The sequence below is a fragment of the Ornithorhynchus anatinus genome, chromosome 10 (assembly GCF_004115215.2).
Source record: "Ornithorhynchus anatinus isolate Pmale09 chromosome 10, mOrnAna1.pri.v4, whole genome shotgun sequence".
Classification (NCBI taxonomy): Eukaryota; Metazoa; Chordata; class Mammalia; order Monotremata; family Ornithorhynchidae; genus Ornithorhynchus; species Ornithorhynchus anatinus.
Genome location: NC_041737.1, coordinates 8,726,457 through 8,738,803, shown reverse-complemented (window position 1 = coordinate 8,738,803; position 12,347 = coordinate 8,726,457). Strand labels below are relative to the sequence as shown.

Here is a 12,347-nt window from a genome sequence, read left to right as displayed (position 1 = left end):
AGGGACTTATCTACCCCAGCGCTCAGTACAGTGCTTGGCACATAGTAAGCGCTCAAGTACCACAACAGTCATTATTATTCCACATCAGGGATGTCGGGGGCCCGCAGGGAGGACAGGGAGTTGGTGGCCATCTAGAATCTCCCAGGGGAGACAACCGCTAAGTGGCCGTCGCCCTGCGGTGGGCTGAGGGCTCAGCCCAGAGCATTCCTCTCCCCAAAGTGATTTCCTTCCGATGATTCCCGGCCGCGTCCCTTGTTCTCCTGCTTCCGGGGGAGGAGGCTTCCCCAGAAGGCAGCTGCCAACACGGGCCGCTCCGCCCTTCTCCCCAGCAGGGCCCCTGAAAAAGCCTGGTGGGCGGGGAGGAAGGAGACGGCGGGGAGAGGAGGCCACCCCCTCCGTACCAACCACCGCATGATCCCTCTGCTGGGACTCACCTGCTCCCTGATCATGTTTTTGTAGTGAGACACGATACTGTCATGCTGCTCCAAGGTTTTCTTCACCTCTTCCTCCTTCTGATCTTCCTCACTAGACTTATAAATAGCCTTTGTTATAATACCTGCAGAAGACGGCTTATTTTTAATATTCCACACCTTCGAAACGATCCTTGAACATTTAATCGCTTAGCGGGTCTGACGGATGCGACTTGGCCGCCGGGGAACACACTGATAAATTAGAGGCCCGCTATCAGTTGCATTTATCGAGCGCTTACGCTGTGCAGGGCACTGTACTAAGCACTTGGGAGAGTGCAATACGAGAGAATCAGCAGACACGTTCCCTGCCCGTAAGGAGGGCAGGGATCGGGTCTGCTTACTTTTATTGTGCTCTCCCCCAACCGCTCAGTACACAAGAAATGGAGACGCAGCACGGCCTGGTGGAAAGAGCACGGGCCTGGGAGTCAGAGGACCTGGGTTCTAATCTCAGCTCTGCTACCTGCTTGCCGTGTGACTCTGGGCAAGGCACATTCATTCGATCCTATTTATTTAGCGCTTACTGCGTGCAGAGCACTGGACTGAGCGCTTGGAATGTACAATTCGGCAACAGATAGAGACCATCCCTGCACTGCACCGCAGATTCACTTGCCCACAGGCACACGGCAGACACGTGGAGGAGCAGGAATTAGAACCCATGACCTTCGGACTCCCAGGACCGACCCTGATCCGTCACGCCACGCCGCTTCTCCTTTATCGGGAGATTTCCGAAGACGGCGGGTGCCGTCTCTGAGCTAGAGCCCAAAGCTCGCTGCGTCTCACCCTCGAGTTCCTTCACCAGCTTGGTGAACTCATGATCGAAGATCATGTGGTCTGGGCTGGAAAAGTTGGGCTGGGGTTTCTGGGCGGCCTTCGAGTACAGTTCGTGCTTGCTGATGAAGCCCAGCTTCTCGATGAAGTTTTCTTTGCCGAGCCTCTTCTCTATCAGTTGCTTGAGCTTCTCTCTGAAGAAGAATACACGAGAGGGTCACATCCCCGCTTCCCGAGACAAAGGGTGGGGTGGGGTGTTGAACGACGGGACCGTCATCTTCGCTCCGCTGCAGGATCCTACCCAGCTACGGGCACTGTTGCAAATTGGGCACCGTGAGCTTGTCTAGACTTGTAAACTCACGGCGGGCGGGGAATGTGCCCGTCTATCGTTCTATCGTACTCTCCCAGGCGCTCAGGACAGCGCTCTGCACGCGGCAGGTGCTCAATAAATCCGACTGAATGAACGAGCTGGGATCGGGGGGCCTTCTAACTTCCACTTCCTCACGTCCTCCGAGGCTGTACCCTTTTTACGGGCGGGGAACGTGTCCGCTAATTCGGTTGGACTGTCTTCTCTCGAGCGCTTAGTACTGCGTTTTGCACAAAGCGAGCGCTCACTATATGCCAGTGATTGAGTCTGCTGACCGACCTGGACTGTGGAGGTCAGTTGGGGCGGCAACAGGGTGGGGAGAGAGGCCGAGGGGAGGACGGAGAGGCGGCGGCGCTGGGGAGGTGACTGAAACGATCTCTGTCAGTCAAGGAGATGGGATTTTCGGGCTAGGCTCCGCGACGGATATTGGGAGTCCAAGCCTCCAAAGGCATAAACCTATCTCTAGGGTCAGTCGGTCAATCCTCTTTATCGAGCGCTTGCTGTTGACGGAGAACTGTACTAAGCGCTTGGGAGAGCACGATATAACGGTAAACAGACACATTCGGCCCATTCTGTTCTCTCCCAAGCGATGAGTACGGTGCTCTGCACATAGTAAGTGCTCAATAAGTACGACTGATTGATTGACCTGTAGGGCACCATCCCAGCTACTTTTAGGATGGCGCTTAGCCCCGGCTTTCCCCCGGCCATCGCAGGCAAAGAGAGAAAAACTGATTTTACAGGGATCCTGCCCGGGAAGCCACAGCCATTATCCCAACTGCCTCTTCCCTAAGAGGTTGGTAGGATCTGAACTCGGCAAAACCTGGCCTAATCGCTCCCAACGTTCGCCTCGCAGGGTGGCCCGCTGCATTTCGGGAGCCCGGGGGAACGGCCCCCGCGGGCGGCCCTCGGTGGGGTGGAGGGGGGGGGGCGCTTCGAGCTACTTACTTCATAAAGTTCTCAAGGGTGTTGTCGTTGAAATACATGGAGATGCCCAGCAGAAGGGCACAGAGGCCTTGCACCAACTGTTCCTCCTCCCCGAGGTTTTCGGCTATCTGTCCCGTCAGCTGATGTCGGCGTCAAGGAGACTTTCACCTCGCGAAAGCGCAGACCGTCTAATGGCCGCACCCTCAACCCCCACCGACCTCTCCGCCCCGCAAGCGGCTGCCGCGGAGAGACGCCGCGAACCGCTGACGGAAAGCAACCCGAGGGCAAGCGGCTCCGGAGGCGGGGCGCGCCCTGCCCCGAGTGAATGCCGTGCCAAAAAAATGGGGGAGGAATGGATAATAATAATGGCATTTGTTAAGCACTTACTACGTGCAAAGCATGGTTCTACGCGGTAGGGGGGGATACAAGGTGATCAGGTTATCCCACGTGGGGCTCTCAGTCTCCCCCCCCATTTTACAGATGAGGTCACTGAGGCACAGAGAAGTTAAATGACTTGCCCAAAGTCACACAGCTGACAGGTGGTGGAGCCGGGATTAGAACCCATGACCTCTGACTCCCAAGTCTAGGCTCCTTCCATTGAGCCACGCTACTTCTCTGATGGGTCTCGCTCAGCAGCGGCACGGCGTAGCGGGTAGGGCCCGGGGCCTGGGAGTCGGAAGGTCATGGGTTCTAATCCCGGCTGGGCCACTTCTCTGCTGTGTCACCTTGGGTCAAGTCACTTCACTGACTCTCAGCTACCTCATCTGGAAAACGGGGCTTGAGATCTCGAGCCCCGTCCGGGACGGGGACGGTGTCCAACCGAATTTGCCTGTATCCACCTCAGCGCTTAGCACCGCGCCCGGCACACAGTAAGCGCTCACTTATTATCACTATCATTATTATCACTATCATTATCAGCATCAACGGTGCGTGAACCGGATGAGGGCGGGGGCTCCTGTCCAATTCCCCCCTGTGCCCTCTCTCCCAGCTCCCGTCACAGACCCCGTCGCCGTTCGGCCCCGAAGGATACAAATGGAATATTGGCCTTATTGTGGAGGAAGTGGGTGACGGCGATGGGGCAGTTACTCAACCAGGTGCACAGCAGCATCAGCAACCCCACCCGGGTCTGCACCTTGCTTCCCTGCAACACAACACGGAAAACCATCACTTGGGACGGTCGCCACCGCTCCGCCCGCCCTCCTCCCGATCGGGAGCGGGGACGAACGCGTCCGTAGCCAGCCGAACGCTCGCCGGGAGGGCCGAGCGTCGTGTCGTTCGCGCGCCCTTTGACGCTGCGAAGTGAGCTCAGAAGGGTCGGGGAGGGGTGAATAGGGGCGGTTAGTGCGACAAAATTCAAAAGCATTGGTTTAATTGCTGAAAGCAAGCTGACGAAAAAGAACATTTGGACACGTTAAAAAGTCAGTCTTCCCAAACGCGCCCACACACGAAACCACTCATACTAAGAGGCTACATCGGATATGGCAAAACAAATTACTTACTACCCATAGCGTTCGAGTAGACCCCCACAGACTTTCTTGGAATTATGGAACTTTTCATTCAGTAGTTTAGGAACGAACTTTTCTGGTGGGGTTGCTTCCGCTCCTCCAAACGATGAAGCGTAAAAGCAACGACCGAAAAAAACAGGAGGCGCTCCCGAGGGTCTATTTTTAAATAATCCCCGATCGAAGAGACACTTGAAACCATTTGCCGTGCCGGGTGTCAGAGGTGTCCACCTTTCGTCCTGAGCACAGGGGTGTGGGTCCGGGGGTTTGTGCGTGTGTGCGCGTTTGGGGGGCGGGGGTTTTAGGGAGGATGAGGGCCGCGAGGGGACAGGCCTCAAAGAGCCAGCTGGCCAGAAAGCCGCCAACTTGTCACCCCTGACTGGGGACACTCAGGTCCGGTCGGAAACTTGGGGTGAGCGAGTCCGAGAGTCCGGACGGACCCTGCCCCCCCAGGGAGCGGGCGCCCACGTCCCCCGCCACGTTGGATTCGGAATATTTGTTTTCCTTGGGGTGCCGGGTCCCACCCACCCTCCGCCCCACCGACCAACCTCCCCAATAATAATAATTTCATTTTGGTATTTGTTAAGCGCTTACTGCGTGCCAAGCGCTGTTCTACGTGCTGGGGTAAATACAAGGCCGTTTGGTTATCCCCCGTGGGGCTCAAGGTTTCAAGTCCCATTTTACAGATGAGGTAATTGAAGCCGAGAGAAGTTAAATGGCTTGCCCAAGGTCACACAGCAGACAAGCGGCGAAACCGGGATTAGAACCCACGACCTTTGACTCCCAAGCCCGGGCTCTTGCCTCAGGCTACTGACAGCCCCGTCCACAGCCATATTTAAAGCATCTGTGACCAGTCAGTCGTTATCTATTGAGCGTCTACTGTGTGCAGAGCACTGTACTAAGCGCTGGAGAAGCAGCGTGGCCTAGCAGAGACAGCACGGGCCTGGGAGTCAGCAGGTTCTAATCCGGCTTGGCCACGTATCTGCTGTGTGACCTTGGGCAAGTCAATTCACTCCTCTGTGCCTCCGTTACCTCATCTGGAAAATGGGGCTTGAGACTGTGAACCCCATGGGGGACAAGGGACTGCATCCAACCCAATATGCTTATATCCTCCCCAGTGCTTAGAAGAGTGCCTGGCACATAGTAAGCGCTTAATAAATATCATTATTATTATTATTGGAGGCCTCTGGGTTCCCCTCTCTGCTTCCCAGAGCTTGCAACACCCCCCCAGCGCTTAGTACAGTGCCTGGCACATAGTCCGTGCTGAGCAAATACCAAAAATTATTATTACTATTACAACTGGCTCCTTAAAATTTTAAGCGGCCAAACTGCAGTGTTCTGTCTCAATTCAAGATAAAATCCCAGACCGTAACTCTCCAAACAATACTGCCTTGAGGCTAAGAAATGACCACAGCCTTTATGGCAGGGATGTGATCCTATTATAGTATTGTCCTGCTCTATTGCCCTCTGATAGACTGTTGCAATCCCACTAAATTCCAGACCTTTAAATGCAAGGCAGAATAAAGCCTGAGTGGCATAGATAGTGAAAATAAAAAAACTGAAAACTAAAATTACAAGTATTGTAGAAGCATTTTGATACCGGTCCCCCCGCCCCCTCAGATTTGAGATGACTCAGCTAAGCTTATTCAACATTGTCTGAGGACCCTTTATTTATAGCTAAATGAATCCCAGTTTAAAAACCTCAAGAAGTAATGCTTCAATTTCTTGGGTTCAGAACTAATTCTACAACCGAGAACACAAATGCATTCTAAATTGTTGCTCCGGATGCTGTCTTCTGGGCCTTGAAATGGCATTCAGGAAGTCTACATCAAACCCTACCAAAACCTTAAATAAGCTCTAATTCTGTCTTCTAGAAAAGTACAAATATTCAGTTATACAATGAAAACCTTCTGGGTAGGCCAAAATTGTCACGTGGGATTTGAGAATTTAAATTATATTTATGAGGACAGAGGGGTCTGGAAAAACCTCTTGACAAGAGCCGGTTACAGTGAATATCTTAATCTTAATATCTTTTCACCCAAGCTATGAATCCGGTTTTCTCTGATGTTACTCCTTAATTTCAATGTATGAATATTTAGAACCGAAATTTTCTAGGCCAGCAACCAGTGATTAAAACTATACCATACTGTTGTCTTCCTCTCCCAGAAACAGGATTCCTTCTTTCCATTTGGGAGTTTTCATCTTTATTTAGTACTCTTAAAGGAATGTGAATCACGGTGTTTCAAAAAATTGACAAGACACCACTTGGAAAGACTCATCTTTCTAAAATCGGCCAGGATGACCGAAATGGAAAGCAAAAACCATAAGCAGTTATCAAGTGGACTCACAGTTTACTAAACAGATCTGAAAACATTTCCTACCACATATTTAATGAACTTAAATCATTTCTTTTCTGGTGGGGGGGGAGGAAGTTAAATAACAAACAGCCTTGGGGCAAATTTCATCTGGATACAAACCATTCAGTCGTATTTATTGAGCGCTGTGGGCAGAGCACTGTACTAAGCGCTTGGAATGTACAATTCAGCAACAATCCCTGCCCAATGACGGGCTCACAGTCTAAACGAAGAGCGAGATCACTAATTTACCAGCACCGCTATCTCGCTAACAAAACTCCAACCAGAATAAGGGGTAAGCAGAAGACGGTTCTCACCTCCATTTCGCATGGGTTACCGAAGAGCAAGGGCTTTTAAACAAGCCGAAAAAGCTTAGGAAAAACCCACAAAGCTGTACGCAGACACGTTTCCCCGATAGCTCCTTTAACCTGAGCCGCCGTCGTTTGGGAAACGGCGAACCGGGAGAAGGGGCAGGCGGGGGAAGGACATGGAAGGTTTGCCTTCCTTGGTTTGTCTGAAAAAGTCCCTGAAATCTAAAATTCTCTGTCCAAGTGCCTCCCAGGGGAAAAATCTGAGGGCAGCATTCAACATATCCTCTCAAATGACAGGTTTCAGATTGCGAACTCCTCGAGGGACAGGGCCGGTGTCCAATTCCCGCCTGGGCACTCTTCCTCAGTGCTCAGTAGAGTAATATGCGCTCAGTAAGCGCTTAATACTCTTTCTACTACTGGTAGAAAGTCACCCGGCCTTTTGCTGATGCCCATGTCAGGGCCAAGCCCTGCAATCTCTGTGGCCCTCAAGATACCTCTTTCATAAAACTTTCCACGGCGTCTCATACTTAAGTTATAAACTCCGTTTTGATCCCCCTCTCCTACTTACCTACCCCGCCAAACAGATCTTGAGATAAGACTCAACTAAGCGTATTCCTATTGTTTGAGGATCTGGTTTTTTTTTTTTTAATGGCATTTGTTAAGCACCTACTACGGGCCAGGCACTATACTAAGCACAAATGAATCAGCTCGGATCCAGTCCCTGTCCCGTACGGGGCTCACCGTCTCAATCCCCATTTTCCAGAGGAGGTAACGGAGACCCAGAGAAGTGTAGGGACTTGCCCAGAGCAGACAAGTGGCGGAGCCGGGATTAAAACCCAGGTCCCCTGATTCCCAAGCCCGTGCTTTTTCCACCGGGCCACGCTGCCTCTCATTTCGAAAACGAATCCTAGTTTAAAAACCTCAAGAAATAATCATTTACTTTCTTGGGTTGAGAAAACTCTACAACTGAGACCACTCTACTGAATGTTCTCTAAATCCCTCCAGGGAAATCTACTGTCAAAAAACTGCCCAAACCGTCGAAATACGGGACAGAAACAGAGTTCTTTTCTTTACTATACAAGCTCCTGGGAATAGGAAAAAGGAAATAGGCAGCTACAGTGACAAATATAATTACCGGGTGCACTAACCAGAGTCATGAGGTTCCTGTGCTCGAACACGTATGAGACTCTCGTCTAAACCGCTTAATATCAAAGTCAAATGTTTTACTCTTTTCCACAGAGCCTTTTACTACTATGGATTTAATCTGATTCCACATCAATCCCAAATCCCGAGAGACGCATTTAATCCTCACTGTTCTGGGCTAGAGAAGCGACGTAGCCTGGTGAGAAGGCCACAGGCCTGGGGAGTCAGGGTACTTGGGTTCTGATCCTCCCAGCTCTGCTGCTTCCTTGGGACTCAGTTTCCTCTTCTGTACAATGGGAATCTCACTCCTCTCTCCTTAGACTGTGGGCTCTCTGGGGGACGGGAACGGGGACTGGGTCTGACGTGGTTTGTCTTCTATCTATGCCAGCCGCTCAGTACACTGCTTGGCAAGTAGTATGTGCTTAAATTCCACAATTATGATGATTATCACACATATTATAAACTAATCCCAGCCATTGGAAATATCTTTTTTCTTAATATATAAGGCCAAGAAAAAAAATCTGGATGAGATTTTATGTACATTGCGTTTGGTGAGCACATCCAGCTAGTCAATCATTACCAACAAATTTAGTGATATGCCACTTGGAGATTTCCTATGAAAACAAGCTACCCTCCACAGATTTTATTTGATTTTGAAGGTCTTTTTTCCCACCCCCAGCACTCACACATGCCTTCTGAAAGTCTGGCATTTGTGCCCAATTGGACTTTTAAATAGCAAACAGTTTTCCTCGGTGTCCCCACCCCTAATTCATCTGATCAGCTCAAGAAGCTAACTTTTAAAAGATCCCTTCTTCTTGCAAACAACCATCGTTCTATGGGCTTTCGTCGGATTTAACGAGATAGCACATTCACAGGCCCATCCATAATTACTGTTCTTCCCCTTCCCGTCAAGGAGCAGTGTGGTCTAGTGGATACAGCCCGGGCCTGGCAGTAGGAAGGAAATGGGTTCTAATCCCGGCTCTGCCACTTATCTGCTGCGAGACCGTGGGCAAATCACTTCACCCCTCTGTAAAATGGGGATTAAGACTGTGGTTAGTTGGATCTACCCTAGTACTTAGTACAGTGCCTGGCACAGAGTAAGCGCTTAACAACTACTTTTAAAAAAACAAAAAAACTGCTAAATTTACGTAAACTCTTTTCTTTTGTAACTTATATATCCTACACAAACTCTGTAATCCAAAACCAAAACACCAAGAATTGTACTTACGATGACTTTGACAGCATATTTAGGATGTAGCACTAAGCCCATTAATACTTATGTGTTGATCGACCAAAGGTTTTACTCCTTAATTAAACTGCGATTATTAAAAAGAAAAAAGAAAAAAAAACCAAGGGAAGAGTGGCAAAAAGTTTCAACTCAAGTTCAGGAAGTAATCTGCAGGACCCCAGAAAAAATACCAATAGAGTTAAGAACCTCACCCCAACATGTTCTAGTAACACCATTAACAGTACAGTAATCCAAAGAAGGAAACCAAGAGAGCAACTCGAGGAAAAAAAACAAACTTTCGGGCACATGGAAGTGTGAGTAGGACGTAAATTGAACGAGCGGTTAAAAAAACCAAAACCAAAAACCAATCAGCAAAACCCAAGACAACAGAGAAGCCCTCCTGGTGAGAAGAAAAAGTCTAAGCTGTGCAAGAGATACGTACCCGTCTGTCGATCTTATCGCCCTGTGGATCACACATTGAGAAAATTCACAGATTATTTTTTTCATTAACTTTCTATTAAACCCTGTCCTACTTTCCCCGTGATCGATCAAGGGTAGTTACTGAGCGCTTACTGTGTGCAGAGCTCTGCACTACGCAGAGCCAGAAGAGACGAACCTGTCCTCAAGAGAAGCGGGGAGGTCTCATGGAAAGAGCAAGGGCCTGGGAGGCAGAGAAACTGGGTTCTCGTCCCGGCTCTGCCGCCTGCTTGCTGCGAGACCTTGGGCAGAGCACTCACCTTCTCTGGGCTTCTGTTACCTCAACTGTAAAAGAGGGATTCGATACCTGTTCTCCCTCCTACTCAGAATGCGAGCCCCACGATGGGCAGGGATTGTGACCCACCCGATTAACTTCTATTCACCCCGGCGCGTACCACAGTGCTTGACACATAGTAAGCGCTTTCAAAAAGCGCTAATTTTTTCAAAAAGGAGGCCCATCGCACAAAAAACAAATATATACCCTTGCATATTTTTCTCTTTGGCGGCTTTTAACTATTTTGTTCCCACGGGGGCCTATTTTTCAGGGCCAGGGGCAATTTCAAGATGCTGCTTGATGCTATTTTTCCTGGAGTGCTTGTTTAAAATGAAAATTTAATCAGCTCCAAGATCTGTGGTAAATTCTTTAGCAATTCTAATTCTTGTTTTTAAGAACAGAATGTGGTGAGCTTGGCGAGACCGTGCTCCCTTTGACCAAATCCCTGCTGAAGAGGTCACAGCATCATAGGAATGGAGCAGGCACATACTCAAGCTGCTCTGTTTAATTAGAGAAAGGCTGGGTTATTTGTGGGTTTAAAGCCACCTGGGTCTGTTCAGCTCGAGAATGCTTAAACGGAGAGGTGAAAAACAACCTGTCTCACCCAAGTTTCAAATGGCATTCGACTAACTGCCTTGTTTTTCCAGCTGGTCTTTGATCCCCTATTCATCAACCTCCCTGGATGGTGTGCAGGAGACCCTGGAGTATCAAGGCAGTTTCTCTTGCGGTGTTGCTTGAATCAAGTAATAATCGATTAATCTACAGTAATAGGAGATTGTGCCGGTAGAATGAGCGTGGCCTCGATCCCATCTACTTCAGCGCCGACCTCTCGCCCACGTCCAGCCTCTGGCCTGGAACGGCCTCCTTCCCCAAATCCGACAGACGGTCTCCCCCTTTGACGCCTTCCTAGGGTGCATCTCCTCCAAGAGGCCTTCCCTGACTGCGCCCTCCTTTCCTCTTCTCCCACTCCCTTCTGCGTCCCCCTGACTTGTTCCCTCTGTTCATCACCTCCTCCAGTCCCAGAACACTTACGTCCACATATGACATTATCTATTTAATGTCTGTCTCCCCCTCAAGACTGTTGCTCGTTGTGGGCAGGGAATGTGCCTCTTTATTATTGTTTTGGAATCTCCCAAGCCCTCGGCACAGTGCTCTGCACACGGAAAGCCCTCGATACGATGGAATGAACAAATCGGGTGGGCCCCAGTTCACTCTCTCTGGGCGTCCGCAAACGTTTCCAGGGAACGACCAACGTCCGCTGACCCCAAAATATCCTCCCGGGCGGGAGGCGGGGAATACTCTACCTGGGAGAGGATGTTGGTGCACTGCTGGAGCAGAGTGACCGGAGGGTTGCCTATGCTGGTGGCCAGCTGGACTCTCAGAAGCTGCTCTTTCTGAGTCGAGTTTTCTTGCAAGGCGTGGGCCAGGGCCACGGAAGCGCACCAGTTCGACAGCGAATCCGTGGAAAAGAGACCTCCGCAGAGCAGCTGACCCGCCGAGACAGAATTACCTGTAGCTACAAAAACGGTTATCGGCGGTTATTTTGCTCTCGGACACAACTTCCTTCCTGAAAACTAAGCCGTCGGCTTGGCCCAGTGGCTAGAGCCGGGGCCCGGGAGTCAGAGGGACCCGGTCTCTAATCCCGGCTCCGTCCCTTGTCTGCTGTGCGACCTCGGACGAGTCGCTTCACTTCTCTGGGCCTCAGTTACCTCATCTGTAAGATGGGGATTAATGCCGTGAGCCCCACGGGGGACAGGGATCGCCTCCGACTTGATTAGCCTGGATCTATCTCAGTGCTTAAAGCAGCACCTGGCCCATAGTAAGCGCTGAATCCTTAATAGCGCTGGCCCAGAGAGGCAAGAAGATGCATTTCATTCTGGTGAACGTTTGTCCCTTTCCACATTACGTGGAACCGCGGGGCTTTGGGAGTTTCGAACCAACGTGCTATTTTAGATGTTAAGATGTTCTCACCCGGATGGGTAAAAATACCAGCTGATAAACTACAACCACAAAACAGCAACCAGCGACAGGCGGTCCCTCCTGTTAGGTAGAAACGAAGAACGGCCGCTTACCGTCGATGGTGGACGGCAGGAGCGTTGCGACTATCTCTCCTTGTCCTTTCTGGTTTTTATACAAGAAACACTGGAAACAGTAGAGGACGGCACAGCGCAGCACGAACGGTTGCCTCTCGTTAACCATGGACATCAGAAGCACTACGATCGCCGGCCTGGGGAGGATTTCGAAGAGAAAAAAAGAATCGGACACACGGAGCCTCACTGGTGAGGGGCCGGGTAGGCTGGGCCTAGAGCTAGATTTTCGGGGATCGGTAGTGGGGCGGAAAATAGGTCTCAGTGCCCTTTGGGACGGGGGTTCTGAAAAATCCACTCGACTTTCAAGGTTGGCTTAAAATCTGAGGGGATGACCTCTCCCTATCTTCTATCGCTACCGACTGGCCTTCGGTCAATATTCCAGGGAAGCAGTGCGGCCCGGTGCATAGAGCGTGGGCCTGGGTTTCCAAAATACCTGGGT

The 12,347-nt window shown here is 50.5% G+C and overlaps 1 protein-coding gene across 4 annotated transcripts in view; it reads right to left on the bottom strand.

The window, feature by feature from the left end:
- USO1 (USO1 vesicle transport factor) overlaps positions 1-12,347 on the bottom strand; it is a 47,243-nt gene that overhangs the window by 10,471 nt on the left and 24,425 nt on the right. For 2 of the 4 annotated variants that reach the window (XM_029073241.2, XM_029073242.2), the window contains 7 exons: positions 11,891-12,045; positions 11,123-11,334; positions 9,510-9,530; positions 3,560-3,670; positions 2,551-2,669; positions 1,251-1,432; positions 435-556 (listed from right to left, as the gene is read on the bottom strand). In XM_029073241.2, the coding sequence (XP_028929074.1) occupies positions 435-556; positions 1,251-1,432; positions 2,551-2,669; positions 3,560-3,670; positions 9,510-9,530; positions 11,123-11,334; positions 11,891-12,045 (922 nt within the window). The remainder of the gene's footprint in view (positions 1-434; positions 557-1,250; positions 1,433-2,550; positions 2,670-3,559; positions 3,671-9,509; positions 9,531-11,122; positions 11,335-11,890; positions 12,046-12,347) is intronic. The other 2 variants (XM_029073243.2, XM_029073244.2) reach the window with 1 other exon arrangement.